Below are 26,914 nucleotides of genomic sequence, written 5' to 3'. Positions count from 1 at the left end.
TAGTAATACTAAGAGATACCGTAAAGGATCACCTGTATTCCAGATATATTCTTCCTTACCTCTATTGTGGAGTAGTAGCCCAATTTCTCCTTGGTAGTCAGGATCAATCACCCCAGCAGAAATATGGACTCCCTTCTTTGTCTGTTGCTTTGGAAGCATCAGGAGGCCAAAGCAGCCAGGCAGCAGTCTTAATTTCCAGTTCGGTGAAATCATTGTTGTGTCTCCTGGTGGAAGCATCTCTCTCTTTGGAACTAAGACCTCTAGGATAGGAAAGCATAAGGTCACAAGAACAGGAAGCAAACATTTTGCTAGTAGGTCACTAGGGATAATGAGTGGTGCCACTCTCAATTCCACCCCCTGATTTCTAGATCCATGAATCCTAGCTATGGGAGAAATGGCACCACACATTAGACACTGATTTCTGAGTGTATACAGCCTTTTGGGGAACTTTTCCCCACCTTGTAGTTTTCCTTCTTAGTGGGCACTGTAACCATCTTCAAAAGACCATTCCACTATTCTATCAAACCAACTGATTTAGGATGGTGAGAAACATGAATTTCATGAGCACGGGCCCATTGCCACACTTTATTTGCATGAAGTAATTTCCTTGATGACAAATAATGCTATGTGCAATGCCATGGTGGTGGATAAGACATTCTGTAAGTCCACAAATGGTAGTTTTGGCAGAAGAATTTTTGGCAAAGAAGGCAAATCCACATCCAGAGTAAGTATCTATTCTAGTAAGAACAAAACCTTGCCCCTTCCATGATGGCAGTGGTCCAAAGTAATCAACCTGCCACCAGGTAGCTGGCTGATCACCCCAGGGACTGGTGCCATATCAAGGGCTGAGTGTTGGTATCTGCTGTTGACAGATTGGGCACTCAGTAGTGGCCATAGCCAGGTCAGCCTTAGTGAGTAAAAATCCATGTTTCTCAGCACATCCCATAATTTCTATCCCTGCCACCATGGCCACTTTGCTCAGGAGCCCATTGGGCAAAGATAGGGGTGGTTGAAGAAAGAAGCTGACTGGCATCCACAGAACAGGTCATCCTATCCTATCGATTTGAGTATTAAAATTCTCCTCTGATGAGGTCATACTTTGGTGAGCATGACATAGGATGTAAATATCTTCACATTATTTGCTCACTCAGAGAGGTCCATCTACAAACCTCTTCTCCAGATTTCCTTGTCATGAATTTTTCAATCATTCTTTCCCAGTCCCTGACCATCAAGAGTGGTATGTAATTGCATGTGGCCTTTGACAAGTAAATGAATAAACCAATTGTGTTATATCCAAATAATGAGATACCAGTTAAAAGTAAGTGGGTTATTGATATATACAATGATTTAGATGGATTTCAAGGACATTATGCTCTGTGAAAGGAGCCAATGTCAAAAGGCTATATGTTCCATAATTCCATTTATATAACATTAATATAGCAGTGAAAAAATTATAGTGCTGATGAACAGATTAGTGGCTGCCAGGGATTGGAGTTAAAAGGAGTGTGTGAGTACTAAGGGGTAACATGAGGGATAGTCTTTGTGCTGATGGAACAGTTCTGTACCCCAATTGTGGTAATGCTTGCATAATCTATACATGTGACAAAATGTCCTAAAAATACTCCAACAAAGTGAATGTAAAAACTTAAATCCATCTATGGTCTAATATTTGAGTTAAAAATATTGCACCAATGGCATTTTCCTGGTTTGGACAGTGTACTATGGTTTTGTAAGATGTTATCATTCAGGGAATCTGGGTGAAGCGTATTCAAGAACTCTGCTTACACTTTTGCAACTTCTTATGAATGTTAAATTATTTTGAAATAAAAAGTTATATAAAAATAAAAACACCAGGCATGGTGGCTTATGCTTTTAATCCCAGAACTTTGGGAAGACAAGGCAAGTGGATCACCTGAGGTCAGGAGTTCTAGACCAACCTGACCAACAAGGTGAAAACCTGTCTCTACTAAAAATACAAAACTTAGCCAGGTGTGGTGGCAGGCACCTGTAGTCCCAGGTACTTGGGAGGCTGAGGCAGGAAAATTGCTTGAACCTGGGAGGCAGAGGTTGCAGTGAGCTGAGATTGTGCCACTGCACTCCAGCCTGGGCGACACAGTGAGACTCTGTCTCAAAATAAAATAAAGTAAGATAAAAATAAAAATGTCCTGACTATGCTTTTCTTTTTCTGGCTTGAGTCCATCACTGAATTTGTGAGGAAAGTGTCAAGATTGGTGCACTAAGGAGGAACAGGAAGGAGTGTATGCTAAAACAGTTCTAGGATAGGGAACACACCATCAGATATTTTAGAATAGAGAACATAATGAGGATTAAATGCCAAGGAACTAGAACCCCAGCCAGAAAAACATCAAAAGAACTGGAAGATTTTTCTGCCACCTCTAGTTGAATAGTAGTAGCTTGAGATAAGATGCGGTAGAAAATGAAACTTCATTTATATCTTTCACTTTCTCTTTATTAAATCTACTCCCAATATATGCTAATGGTGCTTTAACTAGGTTCAGGTAGGTTAAAGATATATTTTTCCAGACTCTGACCTACAGGGTGGGGCATGAACCCAGAGAAGTCTCTAATACTTCTCTCTGAGTGACTGAAGCCTTAGTGCTAGGGTCAGCATTAACAAAGAGTGACATTTTCTCTGTCACGAAATATAAGAGTACAGAAGGCAGGAGGGCACCACCTTCTTTTAAATTATCATTAATGATAATTTCCTAGGTGAAAGGAAAGTTGAATGTGGCAAAAGTGTTGGAAGGAGCTGATGTCAAAACTGTGGTTTTGTAGACTGTGTGTGTTGAAAAAGAAGGAAACTGAGGATTAAACTAAGTGCAAAAGCATTTGTAATGTCTACCATTCCTCAGTGAGTGGGGAAAAAATTAATAAAATATGTCTTTGTGTATTTAAAAATTAAAAGGTAAGTTAAGAGGCTTTTAAAAAATCATCTTTTTGAGGAAAGCTTTCATATCACAAGCAACAAAAGTCATTTTTATCCCATTATATTAAGCCACTCATATAAATTTGTGTTAATACCAAAGTCAGTTATGTGGCTGGAATGTAGGAATTAAAAACAGCAAGTCTTCAAACTAAGAACAGAATTACTATTTGACCCAGCAACCCAATTAGCAGATATATATGCAAAGGAAAGTAAATCATTCTACTGATACCTGCATTTGTATGTTCATTGCAGCATTCTTCACAATAGCAAAGACATAGGACCCAGGTGCCTATCCATGATGGACTGGATAAAGAAAATGTGGTAAATATATATACCATGGAATACTATGCAGCCGTAAAAAAGAACAAAAGCATATCCTTTGCAAGAGTGGGAATAGAGCTGGAAGTGACTGTCCTAAGCAAATCAATACAGAAACAGAAAACAAAATACCTCAAGTTCTCATTTAAAAGTGAGAGATAAATATTGAGTACACACAAACACAAAGATGGAAACAATAAGCACTGGGGATTCCAAAAGTGGGGAAAGGGAGAGGGAAAGGGTTGAAAAATTATATATCAGGTACTATGTTCAATACTTGGGTGATGTGAGCTTAGAAACTCAAAGCTCAGAATCATGCAATGTATTCATTTAGCAAAACACGTACCCCCTGAATCTAAAATAAAATAAAATAAAATAAAGACAGGATTTTGAATGTTCTTACCACAACCAAGTAATGCATGTTTGAGGTGACAGATATAATTACCCTGATTTAATAATTAACCATGTACACATGCATTGCAACATTCAATTTTACCCCACACTTATGTAAAATTTTTATGTATTAATTTTTTTTTTCTTTTGAGACAGAGTCTCTCTCTTGTCACCCAGGCTGCAGTACAGTGGCTCTATCTCGGCTCACTGCAACCTCTTCCTCCTGATTCCAGCAATTCTCCTGCCTCATTCCTGAGTAGCTGGGATTACAGGCACCCACCCCACACCCAGCTAATTTTCATATTTTTAGTAGAGACAGGGTTTCACCATGTTGGCCAGGCTGATCTCAAACTCCTGACCTCAGGTGATCCACCTGCCTCGGCCTCCCAAAGTGCTGGGATTACAGGCATGAGCTACAATGCCCAGCCAAAATGTTTTAAAAGACAAAAAAATAGCAACTCTTCTGCCCACAAATCTCAGGACCCTTCAGAACACAGGCCAATAAAGGGCTCTCTCAGAATGTTTTCTGATACATTTTGTTTGGTTTTACAGTTATTTGGGAGCATTAAGTAAGCTTTTCTCATTATGGCTACAAATTCATTACAATAATTTTCACTTTCAACCCCCTAAATGCAAAGGTCATTTGTGCTACTGGGAAGAATCCTGCATAATTTGAAGGAGAAATTAAAATAGGCAAAGCTTTCAATATATGACTAAGGACTAGTGTTGAAGAGTGAAATTCACTCTTTCTGCTGTCTCATATTCTGAAACACACATAAACATGACAACTTTCACTTACAGCAGCCATAGCCCCAAGCTTATTTCATAATCTCCCAGGATGTAAATGTTACTTATGGAGGACTGTTTTGTTGTTGAGTTCACTGTTGAGTGTTGAGAACTGTTTAAGATACGGCTCCTTCATCAGATATGTGATTTGCAAATATTTTCCACCAGTCTGCAGCTTGCCTATTCCCAGGGCTAAAGTTTTTAATTTTGACGAAATAAAACTTACCAATTTTTCTTTTTTGCATCATGCTTCTGGTGTCACAGCTAGAAATTCTTCAGCAAGTCTGAGGTCCTGAAGATTTTCTCTATGTTATATTCTACATTTTACATTTAAATGTTGACCCATTTTAATTTATGTCTGAATGTGTGATGTGTGAGGTTTCGGTCAACTTTTTGTTTTGTTTTGTTTTTTTAACCCAGGATGCCCAACTACTTTAGGACCCTTTGTCAAAATGGTGGTTATACCTCTATTGAATTGCTTTTGAATCTTTGTCTCAAATCAGTTGGACATATTTGCTTAGGTATATTTCTTGGTTTTCTATTTTGTTCCATTGATTTATTTGTCCCACTATCTGCCTGCCAGCACCACACACTCCTGATTATTGTAACTATATAATCCATCTTGAAACTGGGTAAAGTGATGCCTCCCACTGTTATGCTTCTTAGGGTGTTTTTTGCTATTCTAGTTTCTCTGAGTTCCCATATACATTTTAGAAAAATGTTATCTATTTCCTAAATCTCTTGCTGTGATGTTGGTGGGAAATGTGTTAAATCTATATAAATTTGGAGACAGCTGGCATCTTTAATATAAGTATCCTAACCCATGCTCTCACTATGTCTCCTAATTTATTATTTCTTTATTTCTTTCATCAGTGTTTTGTAGTTTTCATATACAAGTATTACACATTTTGTCAGGTTTTATACCTAAGTACTTCTGGTTTTGGGAAAATTGTAAATTGTACTGTATTTTAAATTTCAGTTTCCACATTTTTTTTTACTAGTTTACTAGTGTATAGAAATATAATTTTTTTCTACGTTGATTTTGTATCTGGAGATCTTGCTGAACTCATTAATTTTATAATTTATTTTTCCTTTCCAATCTGGATGCCTTTTATTTCCTTTTCTTGCCTCCCTAGGTTAGCTAGATTTCCCATGTTATGTTCAGTGAGAGTGGTGAGAGTTGAAATCCTCGCCTTGTTCCTGGTCATGGGGGAAGTGTTTGGTCCTCATCATTATTTACAATGTTAGCTGTAGGCTTTTGAGAGATGGTCTTATCAAATTGAGAAGTTCCTATTTCTGGTTTTGAGTTTTTTTTTTTTTTTTTAAATAAATGAATGCCAACTTTTGTTACATGCTTTTTCTATATCAAATTTTATGATTGCATGGTATTTTTAGCTTGTTAATATGGTGGTTTACACTGATTTTTTAATATTGAACCAGCCTTGATCTTGTATCTTTTGACAAATATCCCTCATGAACATAGATGTAAAAATTCTAAACAGATTTTTGGCATATTGTATTTGTTTTCTATCGCTGGAATCACAAAGTACCACAAACTTACTGGCTTAAAACAGATAAAATTTATTATCTTACAATTCTAGATGTCCAAAATCAGTTTCACTGGCTAAAGTCAATGTGCTGACAGTGCTTCCCAAAGATCTAGGAAGAATCTGTTTCTTTGCCTTTTCTGGTCTCCAAAGGCCATCCACATTCTTTGGTTCATGGGCCTTTCCTCCATATTTTAAGCTAGTAGTGTAGCATCTTCAAATTTCTCTTTCTGCTTCTCTTGGTAGCATTACTCTCTTTCTTTCTCTGACTTTTCTTACCTCCCTCTCAAAAGAACACTTGCAGTTTCGTCAGGTTCATTTCAGTAATCCAAGATAATCTTCCCACTCAAGATCCTGACTTAATCATATTTGCAGATTTCCTTTTGACACATAGAGTAACACATTCACAGGTTTCAGGAATTAAGCAGTGAACATCTTCAGGAGCCATTTTTCAGTCTACCACATTTTCTTTTTTTGTACTGTCTTTGTTTAGTCTTGGTATCAAGGTCATATTATGCAGTCTCATTTTTATCTTTGTAACAAAATTCTGCTGTAATGAGGTATTACATTTTAAATTTCGTACATTTTTGTTACTCTCTTTCCCGTGAGTTGGGAACACTGTGATGAATGCTTAGTACAGTAATGTTTTAATTGTATTCTTTTGGCATATAGTGTAGTCACATAATAAACACAATATTTTTTTTGCCATCTAATTCAATAACAAAATCTGCACTTCATTGTACCTTAGTGTGTGACATTTGATGGTCATTTGTTTCTTCTTTTCTTGTTTTGACATGAAAACTGTATACTGTTTTTTGTTTTTTTTTTTAATAAGCAGTAAGGCAGTATTTTTGTCACTTAAAATTCTGTCAAGTTGCAACTGTGTCATTGTGATTTGTAGTATTCCAGGCCAGTATTGCAAAGTTATTAGAGCAGCACAGTCTCTTCCGTAACTACTCAACTACACTAACATAGTGTGAAAGCAGCCATGACAATAAAGAAATGAATGAGCACCATTGTGTTCCAACAAAACTTTATTGACAGACACCAAAATTTGAATTTTATATAATTTTTACATGCTACAAAATATTATTCTCCTTTCTGATTTTTAAAATCATTTAATGGCAAAAACCATTCTTAACTTGTGAGCCTTACAAAACAGGTGGCAGGTCAGATTCTCCCTGCAGGCTAAAATCTGCCAGCCTCTGCCTTAATCTCTTGGGACCTATATACTAAAGGGGGGGAAGAAGAAAATAAACAAGAAACAAATACACGAACAGATACATAGGTAATTTTGTGCTATGAGGAAATAAAATAGTAAGCTGGTCAGAGACTGTGTCTCTGAGGGACTGGGAAAGGTGGACCCAAATGATGACAAGGAGCGAGTCATGAGGAAAGGTGAATGCAGAGTATTCTAGAAAGAGAGAAGACAAAGAACAAATGTGGGAGGCAGGCACCAGTTTGGTGAATTAGAGGAACCAAAAAGGGTATGGCAGGAACACAGTGAAGAGGTGAAATGAGGCGGGAATGTTCAGGAATCATGGTTAAGAATGTAACTTTAATTAGTTGACCACACTAGGAGTTCTGTTAAGTAGAGCCACAAACACTGAGTTTGTGGTCCCCTGCGAATTTATAGGACTACACAAAGTATAGCATTGTGAATTTAAGAAAGAGAAGAAGAAAGTGTTTTTATTTTTGCCAAACAGTTACAGAAATACACAGTATCTCCTACATAAACCAGCACATCAATAAGAATAGATTCAATTGGACCACACAATTTATTTCAATAAATGCTCAAGTTATGATGCTTCATTTTATATTTGCTCACAATACAAATCTGTTGTTCCCTGGACCACTTAAGGCCATCTACAGCAGTTTTATGTAAAAAAATCTAGTTTCTTTATGAAACTTAAAACACTAAATCCTTAGTTGATACTTTTTCTTCTTATGCTCAGACCAATTTGTGTGTGCCAAGCCTGTTCAGTTTCTTTTACTGCACTAGAAGGAAAATCATTTTTAAGTTTGCATTGATTTGTGGCAATATTTGTATTCAACAATCAAATGCTACACTATTTCCTTTTAAATGGCTATGCACTTAATTAGTTTCACTTGTTCAGCAATTAATTAGTTTCAGAGACTTCCTGTTTTGGTATTGAACCTGACTATTGATAGTTGGAGCAGATAATTGTATCAGAATTGCAATGTGTATATTCCAAGCACACCACATAAAAAGTTTTCACATTTGTAATAAAGCTCTCCATTTTAATGTCATCTAATATCTTTCATAATTGTAAAATATCCTTCAACTAGTTTCTTTTTTTCATTTAGTTTTTCCAGTACTGCTTCTAGTAAATATGAGGCAAAAGGAAGCTGTAAAAGAAACACAAAAACGATTATTAAAACTCTGTATTTTCTTCAGTTCAAAAACATACTAAATATCATTAAACCATTAGAAGTTAGATGTCTGCAACTTTGCAGCCATAATGGTACCCTACTGGATGTCTTTTCTACTGATCTTGCTGGTTAGTGTGGGTAATTTTGTCTTTCCTAATAAAAATGATAAAAGAGCAGAAGTAAAATGAAAAAAGATAAACGCCTTATTGAACAATTCATGGTTTACTGACCATGTTAATGATGTAATCTGCAATACAAGCAGCTAAGCCATTTATCTTCAATCAGCTGATCAATAGCAGGTTACAGTCATCTCTAGGGCACACAGGCCCACAGAAGTAGTACTGTATGTTCATCACTCATAAAAGAATGAGAGAGAACCATCAATCCACATGTCTGTGTTAGAGCCGAACATCTCAAGAGTTGTAGAGTAAAAACTTCAGAGGAAAAAAATGGCAAAAGTATATCCATTGATTAAGTTGTTACAGAAAAGTTGTTTGGCATATCAAAGTGTAATACACATGTTGCAAACTGCTGAGTTTATGAAATGTAGACTACATTTTTAAATTTCATAATTTATATAACTTTTCTGGACAAGTTTTATTGTTCCCTCTGTTTCACTAAGTTGCCTGTAGAACTCCAACTCATCCAATATAGTTCTACAGTTATAGGTGGTAAGTAAACAATCTGAAATGCAGCCCCAGTTACTTCTGAATCCTAGAAACGTTCTCTTATCCTTATTCTCAGCTACCTAGACTCACATAAGAGGTCTGTCATAATTAAGAAGTTTGTTGGGCCGGGCGCGGTGGCTCAAGCCTGTAATCCCAGCACTTTGGGAGGCCGAGGTGGGTGGATCACGAGGTCAGGAGATCGAGACCATCCTGGTCAACATGGTGAAACCCTGTCTCTACTAAAAATACAAAAAAAATTAGCTGGACATGGTGGCGCGTGCCTGTAATCCCAGCTACTCAGGAGGCTGAGGCAGGAGAATGGCCTGAACCCAGGAGGCGGAGGTTGCGGTGAGCCGAGATCACGCCATTGCACTCCAGCCTGGGTAACAAGAGTGAAACTGCGTCTCAAAAAAAAAAAAAAAAAAAAAAAAGAAGAAGTTTGTTAAGTCATTTCTTAGACTTGTCCTTTAGATCAACCAGGGATAAACTACTTCTTGTTTCCTTGAATATGTCAATGGGAATGATTAGCATGCCCAGCACCCTTCCTTACAGGGAAGTAGCATCAGGCCCGTTTTTGTGCTGGGGTGACCACCGACAGCATCACTGTCTGCATCTGACTCAGGGTTGCCTCATGGCCTTTGTCTGGGTGCTCAGCACAAATAGACAGCATCAGCCATGAAGGAGAAAGAGGGACCACAGCTGATCCAGAGAACTGCCTCAGACTCAAAGAACATTCTAGTTTAAGTCCCTTCTTATCTTTATAGTAATCCACCTTCTCCTTAAGGTAGCCTGAGTCTGTGTCTCTTTCTCAGAAACACAGGAGCTTCACATATTTGTCTTACTTGAAATTTACCATTGAGGAAAGTATAAGATAACAAAACAGCACATTTCTTCAGTTTTAAGATACAGATGAACAGAAGATATATACATTGACTTTAAAATAGCTTTCCTAAGGGGAAAAATCTACCACATCAAACATACACTTACTGCATATGCATCCCACTTTCAGGAATGTGAAGTGGGAAAAGCATCTTAGAAATAAGAAAAAAGAATATGATCAGTTCTCTTCTGAAGGATAATGATAAAAGCAGTACATTTTGATTTTGACAAATTGCTCTTTTTGGATGTGAAAAAGAGTTACATTTGACAAAGATGCCAGTTTTGCAAATAAATGAGAGCATTAATATTAGGTGTGAAAGAAATGCACCAAAAAATGACAAAACTACTGCGCAATTTTTATTTAAATGATGTCACTTAGTACCATATGCATTCCTATCTAAAAGGAATATAGAAGATGGGAGTAATTTCCCATCCCTTGCTGGTAGAAACAAAGCAGAAGTGAGTGTTTCATTTTCTAAAATTGTTCTCTAATCAAACAAACTTGGGACACAAACCAAACTTCTAAATAATTCCTTTAGTTCAGGATCTCTTAAGAGTCTTTAAGAGGCTAACAGGCACTGTGTTTCTCCAAGACGGCAATATCATATTCTATTTGTAAATTCATTTGTCCATCCTTTTCTCATGGTCTATTTATCAGGCTGAATTAGTGGTCCATGAAACACAGTTTGGAGAACATACAGGTTATATCATTTCCTATGTAATAATATCACAGACCTCTCACCAGGCCAGAATGTGTTGGCATTAATTATCTTGTTTGCAAATTTCATTTTCAAGTTTAAATCTAAATCTACTCTTATTATCTTGTGATCTGAACAATTTTCAACATAGATATTACCTTTAAAAAGTCAAGCTCAAAGAACTCTTCCAGAAAGCCTCTAAAATGGAACAGGAGGTCGATTTACTAATTTATTACCAACTCCATTTATTCTCTTGCTCTGGTTCCCAATAAACCAAAAAGCCTCAGAGTTAAACACAACTGTATGCCAACCGTGTTTTAATGGATTGTAAGTTTCCTTTAAGCTTTGTATAGAGGCTAACACATTTTGGATTTCCAAAAGTAGTACAACGCTTGAATCAAAGTGCATAGTATGTGTACATCTACTGCCCTTGCAAGGAACCTAACTGTCTATAATGGATTAGAAGAAACAAAGTATTTGTCACTATATAATTTTAGACAAAAGTTCATATATCTTACAAGTTAGTGTGAGATTTAAAATTTTTATTTTAATTCAAATTTTCTATTTTCCCTTTTTATGAACCAATTGATAATATTTTCCTCTAAACCCAGTGCTCACTCTACTTGCTGTTTATACCTTCTGGATTATTGCTAACTGTAAATTCAGCTTTCAAAGAGGTGTTTCAAAAATTATTTTTAAATACATAAGGCTCAGTTATAATTAAGGTAATTTTATAACAGAAGATATAATAAAATAGTTAATAATTGAAACAAATTTAGAAAAAGTCAGAAATACAAAACATTTTGTAAAATATACTTACTATTTTCAGATGAATACAACTTAAAGTAACTGTCAACTAAAAAAATTAAGTATCTGTCCTTCCTGCTTTACAAATAGTTCTTGCTTTATGGAAAAGACTCAATATGTATTCAGATAATGAAAGCACTAACAACTTTGGTTTTAACAAGTTTAAACTATTCATTTATTTAGCAAACTTTTTCATGGATTGTACACAAAACAATTCTGCTTAGTCTAGAATGAATTACCAAAAGATTTTGTTTGTAAAAATGGTCACGAGTGGAATTTTCAAGTTAACTGGCTATTTTGGTTAATTGAGAGTTATTACTTATACTAATTCTTAAACATCATCAATTATAGTTAACAGAAAAGTTGGATGGAACATAATTTAATCTTCAATGATTCAAAAAAGCTCTTCAAAATCTTACAGTACCACATGAACATCAATTCTCAGCATATAGCCCTAGGTTGGTTAGAGTTAGGACTGAAACTGTACTTAAAATATGGCATACATTGGAAAGCACATTAAAAATTCACAGTCTGCTTTTTTGTTTGCCATATTTTTTAAGTGCAAAATATTTTTAAAAGACTAAGAACAAGAGACCCAAACCTTCTTCTACTTTGAAGTACAGATTAAATGGGTATTTATTTCATATGAGGAGTTTATAGTTAATTATATTATCTTTTATGCATTCTGGAAGGGGCTAAATCTCCCTTAGAAATCTCTGAGGTATAGAAAGGCACAGCTGACCTTTTACTAATAGGATTTTAGAGTTGGATAGAAGTGGCAATCTGACTGACCACAGCAAAGATCCTCTTGCTCCCTATAAAATACATCTGAAACAACAAACCCAACAATTATGCTGTTGTGGGCTTCATCTCAGATGGTATTTGCCAGGGATTATAAAGTCCAGAGAGGCTGCATGATTTCTTTTTCTCTCTTGGATAAAAAAGGAGAGATGATGCTCCTAGGCATATCAGTGCAGAGTTATATATGCTTGAATTCTTCAGCATAAAGAGAAAAACGGACAAGAGAAGATTTCATATAGAGTAAAACTTCTTGGCATAGAAATTTAACTGGGATATCTGACAACTAAGTTTGGCTTGGTCTATAGGTAGTCTTTTTTTTATTGCATTTTAGGTTTTGGGGTACAGGCAGATCTTCCTAGTCATTCTGGCTGTTCCTGTTACAAAGAGTGATTTCTATTACTGGAGGGATCTCCCCTGATTTCACACAGGTTTTCAGCTTCTCTGACATATAAACACCTACAGATGTTTACCTTTAGGAACTGGCATGCAACTGTCACAATACTAAATTTATTACCCACACTTACAAATTGTGGCTCTCTTTAGAGGTGAGATATAAATGATATAAATGATGACTGCAGATGTTTGAGAACTATCTTAGAAAAACAGCAAAGCTTAAAGTCCATGATTGTAAAACATATAAATAACTTATTACATCAGCATTACTGGGAATATGCTCTTAATATAAAATTAAAATTCTTCTGTATTGAAAGAAAAAATGGAAATAAGGATAACTTTTAAGTATAAAGGATAAAATTAACAATTTGACCATTTTTATTCTTGTTTTCTGTTTGAAGACTGTAACCAAAAAGATATTGCTTATAAAACAAAATTTGACTTTTATCTAGAGTCATATTGAAAGTGAAAAATATACAATTTTATGAATTATATTTGCTCTTAAAAAATGATCTGAACTAATGAGACTTTGAGACTTTAATAAGAAAGGATAATGTCGTTTATTTTAAAATTAAAGGTTCAACATTTGGTATCTGCATTTATTTGCATACATACAAGCACACACACATATCTGAGTGGTCAGCATCCACTCTATTATCTTGTAAAGACTGAACTTGTTAAAACAATCAAGAATGCTATTAGAAGGAACAATTTATTTGTAATTTAAATTTGGTACTCAATTTTGAGTTATGTCTCCCAAATGTTTCTATTTCTGCTGCATACCCTTGTAGATATAAAAACTCTTGGAGCTATGCTGAAAATGGACACAGAGAAGGCTGTACCTGCTGCTTTCATAACTCTGTTGAAGGCTAAAATTTGTTTTCTCTTTAATTTTGAACCTTACTCTAGAAGTTTTAAGACAGAATGAGGAATAAAGAGTTGAAATAATTAATTATTTATTTTATTCTTTTGCCTCAAGGAGTGCTTCCATAACACTTAAAGCAAATGGGTGATCTATTCTATTTATAAAGTCCTTGGAGTTGCAGAGACACTTGGTAAGATACTTGAGGATTTATCTAAAATGAACTGCCAGCCAGTTCTTCAGGGCTATGGTAAGTTATATAAGATAGAAGAGAAATGGAGAAATTTAAGTTAGCTGTAGACTTCTCAAACCCAGAAGCACCTCTAGGCTGTGATTAGTCTTCTTGTCCAGTTCCTGAGTGACACTGTAATTCTCATCCCCACAACTTGCCTAGATAGGGCTAACCTCTTGCCACTGGTTCCTAAGCAGCTGGGAGTTTCTCCCTTCCCTCATTTTCCCCTCCTATCAAGTCACTTTTCCCTAACTGATGACCAGTATTCTCATAGATCAGACTACTGTTATGCCCTCACCTTTAAGAGAAAACTTTGGGCAATGATACCAGCACAAAAAGGAACTGAATTCCCTAAACTTCCCTGGACATCAGTATGGATCCCTATGAACTGTGTGAACACTGGTCTTAAACAGAGCCTGGAATATTACTACTTTACCCCACCTTCTCCAACCACCTGCAAGACCTTTTTGGAATCCTAGTTGTCTTCTCACAAAGCCAGCACACATAATGACAAATACATCTTAATACTGGTATTCAGACTATCTTAATATGACTCACTTTCTTAAATGCCAGGAAGTGTGCAGAATATATACTTTAAGGGGATATTTCCATTCTTTGTATGCTCCTTCATGACTAGGTGAGATATACATGCTAGAGAGAACACTTTTCAGAGTCTACAGTCTGCTGTAACAAGGAGTCCCTTTTTATGTAGACGTTACAACTCTGAGTTACAGAAAAGAAAGCTTAACAGACATAAAAAGTATTTAGCAGGTAGACTCCTTTTATTAACTAAATGCTTGTGTTCCCTCAAAATTTGTATGTTAAAATCTCAAATCCCAAAGTGATTGTATTAAGAGGTAAGGGTTTTGGGAGGTAATTAGGCCATGAGGAGGGAAGCCTCCTGAATGGGATTAGTGCCCTTATAAAAAGAGATAGGAGAGCTTGCTCTCTGCTATTTGAGAATACAATGAGAAGACCATGATCTGCAAAACAGGAAGAATGTTCCTACGGCCAATTCCTGAACTTGGACTTCCCAGACCCCAAAACTGTGAAAAATAAATGTTTCTTGTTTAAGCCACCCAGTCTATGGTGTTCTGTGATAGCAGCCTGAAATGACCAAGAGAACACTTAACTGTACAGGTAGGAAAAGCAAAGAGATTGGAAAAGATCCAAAAGAGAACAGAATTATTCAGTCTTTTGTTTATCACTGTGTCACTGAATGCTGACTTAAATATATCACCCCAGAATCTGGGTAATTGTGGATAGTGATTTATACCCCCCCCCCATTGAAAGCACTCAACAAATACAATTATGTATCACTTAGCAATAGGGATGCACTTTGAGAAATACATTGTTAGGGGATTTTGTCATTGTGCAAACCTAGATGGTACAGCCTGCTACACACCTAGGCAACATTCTATGCTTATTGCTCCTAGGCTATAAACCTGTTACTGCATGTTACTGCACTGAATACTGTAGGCAAATGTAATTTGTATATCTAAATGTAGGAAAGGTAGAATAAAAATACGATATAAAAGATTTTTTGAAATGGTACCCCTGAACAGGCCCCTCACAACAAATGGAGTCTGTGGGAGTGAAAGTTGCTCTGGGCGAGTCAGTGAGTGAGTGGTGATTAAATGTGAAGGCCTAGGACATTACTGTACACTACTGTAGATACTATAAACACTGTATACTTAGGCTACATTAAATGTATTTAAGAAACCTTTTTCTTCCTTCAGTAATAAATTAACCTTACCTTACTGTAACTTTACTTTGTAAACTTTAATTTTTGACTCTTTTGTAAGAACATCTAGCTTAAAACACAAACATATTGTACAGCTGTAAAAAATATTTTTATATCTTTATTCTGTAAGCTTTTTCTATTTTTAAACATTTTAATTAAAAAATAAGACACAAAATATACATATTAGCCTGGGCCTACATAGGGTCAGGGTCATCACAATCACTGTCTTCCACCTCCACATCTTGTCCCATTGGAAGGTCTTCAAGGGCAATAACTAACATGGAGCTGTCACCTCCTCTGTTAGCAATGCCTTCTTCTGGAATACCTCCTGAAAGACTTGCCTTAGGCTGTTTTACAGTTAACTTAAAAAAAAAATAAGTAGAAGAGTATACTCTAAAACAATGACAAAATGCCTGGCATAGTAGGCTGGGCACAGTGGCTCACACCTGTAATCCCAGCACTTTAGGAGGCCAAGACAGGCAGATCACCTGAGCTCAGGAGTTGGAGACCAGCCTGGGCAACAAGTAGAAAATCAATCTCTCCAAAAATTAATTTAAAAAAAATTAGCTGGGCATGGTGGTGCACGCCTGTAGTTCCTGCTACTCAGGAGGCTGAGGCAGGAGAATTATTTGAGCCTGGCAGGCAGAGGTTTCAGTAAGCCGAAACGGCACCACTGCACTCCAACCTGGGAGACAGAGCAAGACTCAGTGACATAAAAAAGAATGGCATAGTAAATACATAAACTAGTAACACAGACATTTATTATCGAGCATTACACGCGGCACATGACTGTGTATGCTATATGACACAGACAGTTATTATCGAGCATTACGCGCGGCACATGACTGTGTATGCTATATGACACAGACAGTTATTATCGAGCATTACGCGCGGCACATGACTGTGTATGCTATATGACACAGACATTTATTATCGAGCATTACGCGCGGCACATGACTGTGTATGCTATATGACACAGACATTTATTATCGAGCATTACGCGTGGCACATGACTGTGTATGCTATATGACACAGACATTTATTATCGAGAATTACGCGCGGCACATGACAGTGTATGCTATATGACACAGACATTTATTATCGAGCATTACGCGCGACACATGACTGTGTATGCTATATGACACAGACATTTATTCTCGAGCATTACACGCGGCACATGACTGTGTATGCTATATGACAGACATTTATTATCGAGCATTACGCGCGACACATGACTGTGTATGCTAAATGACACAGACATTTATTATCGAGCATTACGCGCGGCACATGACTGTGTATGCTATATGACACAGACATTTATTATCGAGCATTACGCGCGACACATGACTGTGTATGCTATATGACACAGACAGTTATCATCGAGCATTACGCGCGGCACATGACCGTGTATGCTATATGACACAGACGTTTATTCTCGAGCATTACGCGCCGCAAATGACCGTGTATGCTATATGACACAGACTTTTATTCTCGAGCATTACGTGCGGCACATGACCGTGTATGCTATATGACACAGACGTTTATTATCGAGCATTATGCGCGGCACATGACCGTGTATGCTATATGACACAGACGTTTATTATCGAGCATTACGCGTGGCACATGACCGTGTATGCTATTATGACACAGACGTTTATTCTCGAGCATTACGCGCCGCACATGACTGTGTATGCTATATGACACAGACGTTTATTCTCGAGCATTACGCGCCGCACATGACTGTGTATGCTACATGACACAGACGGTTATTATCGAGCATTACGTGCGGCACATGACCGTGTATGCTACATGACACAGACATTTATTATCGAGCATTATGTGCAGTACATGACTGTGTATGCTACACTTTTCTATGAGTGGCAGCACAGCAGGTCTGTTTACACCAGTATCACCACAAATAAGAGAAATGTGTTGTGCTACGACCTTAGGATGGTTACTATGTCACTTGGTGATATGAATTTTTCAGCTCCATTATATCCTTAGCAAACTAACGCAGGAACAGAAAACCAAATACTGCATGTTCTCACTTATAAGTGGGAGCTAAATGATGAGAACACATGGATACATACAGGGGAACAACACACCCTGGGGCCTATTGGACAGCAGAGGGTGGGAGGAGGGAGAGGATCAGAAAAAATAACTATTGGGTACTAGGCTTAGTACCTGGATGATGAAATAGTCTTTAGAGCAAACCCCCATGACATTAGTTTACCTATATAACAACCTACACATGTACTCCTGAGCCTAAAATAAAAGGTAAAAAAAAAATTTTTTTCAGCTTCATTATAATCTTACCAGACCACCCATTGTCTAGTGCAGTCTGTCACTGGCCAAAATGTGCATGACTGTATTTACTATTTAGCAGGCAAGGGGCTAGGCATCTTCTGGGACACTACTAGCAAATCTGGCAAAAAGATATGCTTTTAAAATAAATTAAACATAAGAAATCACTAGCATACTAAGTTTTAGCTATTTTCCATAGGCCTCAAATTGGTAGTATCCTTTTTAAGGGTGACGAAACACTTTTACAAGGGACAATTCATTTTAGCATGCATTATTTTATCATTCCAAGTCTGTCAGGTGGTATTTTTCTATCTTATATTGAGTTAAAGAGGCTTTAGTTACTTGCCTTGAGCTAACTGCTTCACATGCTAGTATGAGATAGAACACAACTCCAGGTCTTCTGACTATATGCCATTGTAAGTTTACTGTGTGGAGAGAGTTCTGGTCAATATAAGGAGAAACTGAATGAATCTCAGGCACGTGATGCTAAGCATGGATTTCTCCAGCAGTTACAGAGTTTCCTATTATTCCACAAGGCAGAGCTCATGCTCTGGAAGAGTGGTTGGCTTAGATATTTCATAATGCAAACATTGTAAGCATGGGGTTTTGATTTTATCACTCATTGTGCTTCATATATCTTGCACTATTTTCTGCAGCCATGGAAAAATCTAGTTCTAAATCTGGATGAAAAATGTTCTTGCTAATATCCCTTGAAAGTTACAAAAAACAGAATGGGATGACACAGGACGGGCTTTTCAAGGTGCAAGAATAGGAGTGATTTTACTGGTCCTCTGGGTAATCCGTATTTTTAGGGCACAGTTTACTGACTTGTTGTTTTCCTGTAGCAAGGCACAGGAGATAAAAGATTACTCGCTGTGCTTTCAAGGAACCTGTCTATCCAGAAGGCAGAACTGTCCCATACTACATTTGACTACACTAATTTGCCTCTTATATTAATAAGAGCTTCCTAATGTTTTGGAAATAGATAAGGTTACCCTCTTTAATTTAAACCAATTAAATCATAATGGAAATGAATATTATCTGTGTCCCCACATATACTGACTATAAATCCTACTTTAGATTTCTTTAAAAATTGTTTCATGTTATAGACATGACAAACATTTTATCATTTTAATCATTTTAAGTCACTTACTCAGTGGCATTAATTACATTCATGTTGTTGTCTAACCAACACCACCTCTATCTACAGAACTTTTTCATCTTTCCAAACTGAAATTCCACGTATATTAAACAATAACTCCCCATTCCCCTTGTTCCACCAACCCCTGACAACCACCATTCTACTTTCTGTCTCTATGAACTTGATTAATCTAGGTACCTCAAATAAGTGGAATCAGAGTATTTGTCCTTTTGTGTCTGACTTATTCCACTTAGCATAATGTCTTCAGGGTTCATCCATATTGTAGCATGTATTGGTACATCATGACTTTTTAAGGCTGAATAATAAATTGTATGCATAAACCACATTTTGTTTATCCATTCATTCATCAATGAGTATTTGGATCATTTCCGTCTTTTGGCTATTGTGAACAACAGTGTTATGCACCTTGGTATACAAATATGTGTTTGAGTTCCTATTTTCAATTCTTTGGAAATACTCCCAGAAGCAGACTTCCTGGATAATATGGTAACTCTATGCTTAATGTGTGGAGGAACTGCCATAGCGTTTTCCACAATAACGGCACCATTTTACATTATCACTAGCAACTTACAAGTGCACAGTTTTCTCCCCATCCTCATTAACACTTAATATTTCCTAGAGTTTAAGCCTTTTAAAGACCTGAACAGTCCTATTTGTTTCCTATGCTGACTAGCACTTCTACATACTATCAGCACTCAATAAAAGTTTGTTGAATAAATAGTATTACTAACTTCAAATATATATAGAAAATGGATTCACTGTTAATAAAGAACTTCCAGGCAGAAATCTTTTTATATTTGGTTGAGACTTAATTTTAGATTACTAGTTATAAACTTCTTTGTTTTCTTACAGTACAAGAATGTATTTTACAGGAGATAAAACTACATGAAGAAAACAATAAAATGAAAAAAAGAAAAAGGAGTTTCTTTGCAGATTCAAATTAAATTTAGTTATTTTATTAAAAGGGTACCTTTAACTTTAATCACATTCTGGTGATATGAAAGTAGGCTTACATTGTTAAATTAAAAAAAAAACAGCAAAGTTCTGAGTGGAGAATTTTAAATTCTTGCTACTTCATCTAAATGTGAGGAATAATTCTGTGTGGGTTAGTGTGTAGGCTTATATGTATGAGACAGAGCGAGTGTGTGAGTATGTCAGTTTGTGAATGCATTTGTTTTAAGTGCAACATAGGAAATAACCACAGAGTAAATGTCTTCAGAGTTGCAAGGAGAAACTTTCAGTTAACCTTCAGGCTAGTAGTATATGCTATTTGCAAAAGCCAGAGAGATTTATAAAACCCTTCCCATTGCCACACTGCAAGGCATTCTGTAGAAGGTAAGCATATTTTGCAGAGAGGACACTGGGGACATTTGCAAATTCTGATGCAACGAATAGGAACAGGAATACTTAAAGGTAAAGAAAAGCCACTGATCAAAGTCTGCACTTTAGATTCTCGAAAAGCGAAGGCATAAAGAATTTTTGATACAGTTCCAGTAGAAGAAAATGATCTATACAAAGTGGACTAAAATGGACAAAATGAAACCTAAAGAAGGGTTAGCAAATAACAAAGAATAAAGCAACACACCACAAAATCAAGAACACCCATTCATGTCTAAGGGTTTTTATAGAAATCTTAGTAAAGACCCACACTCTGGTTATAACTGTGTATTATTTGTTTTATATATATATATATATATATATATATATATATATATATATATATATACACACACACACACACACATTTTAATATATCCATAATTCTCAAGTTAACTGCCTAGTAAATTTCATAGTTTATACATTTTAACTATTTATTGTCCTCCATCCCCAGAAGTGTTAACTCTATAAGAGTAGTGGATTTTTATCTCTTTTGTTCACTGCTATATTCTTTAAACCTGAAATAATATCTGGCAAGTAGAAGGTACTCATGTATGATTTTTTTTAATGAATTTCAGAGCATAGGCTCAGTTTAACTTCCACTAATTATTTTCACTGCCTTTATAAAGCCACAAGTACAAAGAACTGTTTTAGGTATTATTAAGGCCTAAAACTGACATTGATTATAATTTCAATTTGGGGAATCAGAATGGGCAGAACAGATAAAAAATGTTTTTTAATGGCAAAGTTTAAAAAACTGACTGCCTGTTTGGATATGTGAGCAGGTATGATCAATTAAAGTATAAAGGCAGAACATCTTCTTATGTATCAACTTAAAGGAAACTACTGAGTTTGAAATAAAATAATTTATATCGTTTGCTCATACTTACAGCCAGTAGACAGAATTCAAGTTCAAATGCATTTAAAGAAATCTCTGCTAATGGTGGTGGAAAGCACATGTGAAATAAGTAATTTATTAAACTTACTTTTAAATGTATTCTTTTTACTTTTTATAATACATCCCATTATCAAATGTAAGTGGAGATATAATTCACATGGCAAAATTCACCATTTTAAAGTGTATAAATCAATGGTTTTTAGTATACTCGCAAGATTGTGTAGCCATCACTAGTAATTCCAGAGCATTTTTATCATCCTCAAACTATATCCATAAGCAGCCACTCTCTGTAACCCCTCAGCGTCTGACAACCACAAATCTACTGTCTATAGATTTGCCTAGTTTTACATTTTGTGTGAATGGAATCATACAATATATAACATTTTATGCCTGGCTTTATTTCTTTCGTTTAACTAAAACTGCTTTACCTCGTTTCTTCTCTAAACCTCTAAAGGCATCATTATCTTTCTCTCCTCCTGCAGTATATTAATCTCACCCATCTTTTGGTTCCTGCCCAGACCCCTTCATCTAATCTCATTACTGCTATCTATGCACTCATTATAATCACCTCTGTCTCCAGCCTTTCTATTTCTACGGCCAGGCCACATCCAGACTCTCATCGCCCCTCACCTGGAACACTTTTTGCTCCCAGTCTCCTCTCTCCAACCATCCTACATGCTGCTCTAACGCATTTTCCTAAAGTACAACTCTGATTACATTCCTACCCTGCTCAAAAGCTTTTATAATTTGGTCTCAGCCTACTTTTCCTATTCCTATTTTTCTCCCATTTCCTAAACTAGTTTTAGAAAACTAATTTTGGTAGTTTCTCCATTCCTATTTTAATTATTAATTTGCTTGCTTGTCTCTGCCATAAATTATAAGTTTTAAAAAATATATTAATCTGAAAAGAGAAATGTATACAAATAAAAAATGTTCAAAGAAATTAAAGGCAGCTATGCCAAAGAAAGATAAAAGTAGACTTAGTAAGAGTTTTTCAGTCTTCTTATTCCTAGAAATCTATGGGGACAAAGGTAAGGTGCAGATAAATGTCAAATATCAAAAATTACCAACAGCATCACAACTACTTGAAATAATGAGATATATTTTGTTCTGTATCAAATATACATAAGTTAAAACTTTAGACCTTTAGTTCTCATCTACTTCTGGCTAACAGCAAGAGTAGGTATTATATTATTATTAGTTCCACATTGCCACATGGAAGAACAGCTTTTTATTTTGTGGTGAATATTTTATCAATATGACCTTCTATCAGTCAAAAGCAGAAAAAAATATATTTTTTAACAGAAAGCAATTATGTGGCCCAATCAAACAAAAGATAAAATCACGGGGCCAGATTCACCCTGATAATCTCAGGATTCGAGCACATACAGCACCCAATACACAGAGAAGACATAAAAGATAGGTTTTCCAATAATTTTATCAAAATATTTGAATAATAAAACATCAATATTGGACCAATTAGTACTTTTTTAAGAAAATGTCTTGTTATTCCACATCGTAAAGATCATGTTAAGCTCATATACAAGGAGCTATAAGCCATAAACTAAACAAAATGTATGAATGAACATATTTACACTTTTGCCTGCACAATCCTGTGAGTACAACTCAGATTCTAAAAAAAACTGGTGGGCAAAAAAAAACCTTTTCTAAAATTCAGGACAAATATAATTGCTCGGATTGAGAGGGAAGAAAAGTAGGCTAAAAAAAAGATGTTTTCTATTTTATAGATTTTTCTCTTGGGTGTAATTATAAAGTGACGTTCAAGTGCAACCAATGAAGTACCTATTTTTTCTCTCACAAAATTCAAAGACATCAGCAAAACCACCTATGTCAGTAATAAAAATAAAAAGTCTTTGACTTTTTAAATGTTATCATACTGTCACAGTGGAATAAAATTAGCTTGAAAAATGATCTAAAGGCACATGATGCAGTTCATTATGTATAACAGCAACAGCAGCGGTTTCCCAGTGTTCATAAAGGCTGCTCCATTAAATTTACCTCCAGTCAATAATTAGGAGTCCACAAATAAACCTGGGCAATTAAATCAATACTGCCTGGCAATTATATTCCAGAATCCAGGCTCAGTGGCACAAAAAGGTACTATATCAAGCTGCAGTATTAAGCAGTCTGATGCCATTTTCAACAGGATTTTTTTTACACTTAATGAACAGATTAAGCATATACTCAGATAATGTAGAATGTATGTATGTACCTCTCCATGTGTTCACCAAAAAAACCCAGGTCCAGTGTCAGTACAGCTTTTGTAAAATTTAACAAAGCTTTACACATACAGATTTATTATTTTAACAGTCATAATTGATGATAAAATTTCTAATTCAAATAAATACAAGCCTTATTTACAACGTGAACATTTTAAACATTCCTTAAAAAGTTCATTTTTTCATTTTCAAGCTGGAAAAAAAAAAAACAAAAACCTCATTACAATCATTACTAAACTCATTGAGGCACCAGCCACTGAGCTAGGTTCTGGGAATACCACATGATTAAGAAATGGAGTCTGTTCTCAAAAGCAAGGAGTCAGCGTAAAAGGCTTTGTCCAGCACCTGCACGTACACACTTAAACGACTTTCCGCAACCTGCTATTGTTATTAAAGTGATTCTAGATAATGTCTCAAAAACATATCACACTGATACTACTATGAATAGTTTATATACTATTTACTTACTCTTGACTTTACCAAAAGCACAGCAACTAATACTTGTTAATATAAATGTAAAATAATTGCATTTAATATCAGTTTCTATTTTAAACTTTACACAGAAACATTTACAATTACTTTCCAAAAGTAACAGGACAATTTTGGAGGTATTTTGACGAATACGTTTTGGTTTTTATTTATTCCAGTCCATTTAAAAAATAAACAATTAGGTTGAGCCAAAAGAACTATAATGAAAAAGTTTTAGAATACATTACGTGCTGTCAGTGATGTCAAAACAAAAGCTGGCTATGACTAGAAAAGCAGGGCTCTCACCTGCCAATAAACTGCCCTTGATCACTTACGAGAGGGGCACATCCCCACAGACTATATGTGTATTAAAAAAAATACTTGAAAGGGAAGAAAAAGTATCACACAGGTCACAGCAGCAGTCTCAATAGACCCCTAAGGGATTTCAGCTCGTCTCGGCCTTGTCATCCTCTATGCAGCTTTCCACTCGGCCCAGAAAATGTCGATAGGAAAATGTTTGAGGGGCCTCTGGTGGAAATTTTTTCATTCTTTCTGCATTGACAGGATGCCAAATCAATATTTACTTCCCACTAACAAGCTGCTCGAGGTCTCAGTAGAAAATATTGTAGAGAATGCGGGAAGACACAGTAATAAACAGCTGTCTGGCTGTGAGGAAAACATGAATTGACTGGAAACAGGTCCATAGTAAAAGGTCACTGAAACTCATGAACTCCTCAGGTGTCCATATCAACTACTAACTTTAAAGACACATAATAAAGAATCTCTTTTCCTAAGAGGTCTGAGAGAATGGATCCTTTTCAGTCTAGCAAGCACAGAGGTTGACTCAATAATTTAATTAATGCATTTGCTAAGACCCATGTTGGCTTTATCCCAAGGCATTTGTTTCATTTGTTAAGTCCAAAAGTACAAATAGAGGGTTAACTTTCCTTTCTACCTACTGGAATACTTCTTTACCTAACAGGAGTAAATAATAGGGAAGTGTTTACAAAAGTTAGACATCTGGTGAAAATGTAAGGCTTGGAATTCTTATTTGGAAGTTTAATATATGAAACAGTAAAATGAAATACCTGTCCTTCAAGAAGTTTCTGAATGTACAACATCCATTCCTTGTCATTTTCAGCATCAATTTTTGTTTTTTCAATTTCCTAAAGAAAGAAAATAAAAACACAGGTGTTAATAGAATTTATATGAACTTGATTATACTATTAGATACTAAGTCCAGAGTAATATCAGTAGATTTAGTCAACAAAGAACAGTGTGCCATCTTCAATTAGAAATATTTAAATCCATGCTCTTTAAAATTTAATTTATAAATACATACTATGGAAGATAAAGTTATATTTATATATTTCACAGTAATTCAGAAATATTTAATTTTTATCTTCACAGTGGAGCTCAAAGTAGGGGCTAATATGGGAGTGAAAGAAATTAAAGTGAAAAATAAGATGGAGTTATATAAAAGAAACATTTATAGGTGACCCTCGGGAGATAACACAAAACCTAATATTCCAAAATCTGACGTGTCAACAGATAACTAAGTGGCAATTGTTATCATTACAAACAGAATAGAACATGGCATGACTCCGGTATACCTAAATACTTGTTGATTCAAACTATGCAATAATCTACTGATAGGCAAGGGACATACCAAGTTAAAGTGCTGTAAGTCATGAAGTATTTTTCACTCATCAATTATCATGATAGAATATTTCTGGAATCGAAATGTATTCACATGCGCAGTTGATGATTCACTTGAAATTGTAATTCAGTTTACAGAAAAAAATAGACTTTCCAAGAAAGGAAGGGCATGAGAAACTATTATTTATTGAAATTTACTGTATGGCAGGCATCATGCTAGGCACTTCAGATAGGCTATCACAGTTTTGATGTGAATTTACCATAGTTCAATATAGTGTAAAGAACATAAATCAAGTGATCTGGGCTCCGCCTAGGCAAATCCCTGGACCTCTAGAAGATGCCACGATCAGTCTAAATAAGCTCTGGTCTATAAAGAAATCTAGCAAATATATCAAAATATACCTATCCCTCTCAGAACAGTTTGTGTATATCTCTTTTTCTTCCAGGAGGGACTTGATTTAAGATTGTGTGAAATGCATGCTACAGTGCTGTGTACTCTGTCTTCAGACTTCACCTGCCCAGAGGCAGAGGTGTCATTTTTTCACAGACATGCGCCATCTAGTCTTTGGGGCTATCAAGAGAGATCATTTTCTAATTCATATATTCAAAGAGGACAATTTTTCTAATTTACTCACTCAAAGAGGGTGTTTTTCTCTAATTTCTTAGCCTAGAAAGTGCCTCATTTTAGAGACTTCTTGGTCTCAAAAAAAAAAAAATGGTGACTCTGTGTTCCAGAATTATGTACATGTGTTAATATGAGTACATGTGTGCATGTATAAACACATACATGCATACAGACATACTCACATGAGGGACTAAGCTAAATCTGAGTGTTTTAAAATACCTAGTCAGCAGTAGAGGCCTTATTCTTAATTTTTTGTTAGGTTTCTCATCAATCAACATATTTTAATTAAATGCCTATAATAAGGCTTAGTTAACACCCTTGCCAAAAGTAACATTATTCCCATGTGTCTTACATTTGATACTATATGTGATATTGTTCTTATACTTCAAAGTTTAGAATTTGATAAAAAGTAATAGACATTTTGGCATAGCTGCTGAAAACACAAACTGGTAAATCACCCATGGGATGAAAGTAATACCTGTAGGATTCCTTTGAACTATTTTCTAATGATTCTTTGCAGTTCAAAAATCTTTGCATACTGTAGATTTGCTCTATTCCAGAGATCTTTCAAAAGCTGATGGGGGGCTACAGGATGATCTCATACAAACACCCAAGTCTATTATTGAACAAATATTTGTTGAGGAGCTGCTGCCATCATCTTTCACCATTCCAAATGATAAAAATCTAATATGCATGAATTAAGGCTCAGAGG

At 35.7% G+C, this 26,914-nt stretch overlaps 1 protein-coding gene across 5 annotated transcripts in view; it reads right to left on the bottom strand.

Annotated features, from left to right (window-relative positions):
* Positions 1-7,475: 7,475 nt before the first annotated feature.
* CNTLN (centlein) overlaps positions 7,476-26,914 on the bottom strand; it is a 314,849-nt gene continuing 295,410 nt past the window's right edge. For 3 of the 5 annotated variants that reach the window (XM_074394882.1, XM_074394883.1, XM_074394885.1), the window contains one exon: positions 20,634-25,084. In XM_074394882.1, the coding sequence (XP_074250983.1) occupies positions 24,890-25,084 (195 nt within the window). In that variant the 3' untranslated portion in view covers positions 20,634-24,889. Of the gene's footprint in view, positions 8,362-20,633; positions 25,085-26,914 lie in introns of those variants that run through there. The other 2 variants (XM_010338733.3, XM_074394884.1) reach the window with 1 other exon arrangement.

This window comes from Saimiri boliviensis, chromosome 2 (assembly GCF_048565385.1).
Source record: "Saimiri boliviensis isolate mSaiBol1 chromosome 2, mSaiBol1.pri, whole genome shotgun sequence".
In the NCBI taxonomy this organism is placed as follows: domain Eukaryota; kingdom Metazoa; phylum Chordata; class Mammalia; order Primates; family Cebidae; genus Saimiri; species Saimiri boliviensis.
This window is presented reverse-complemented; position numbering and strand designations above follow the sequence as displayed.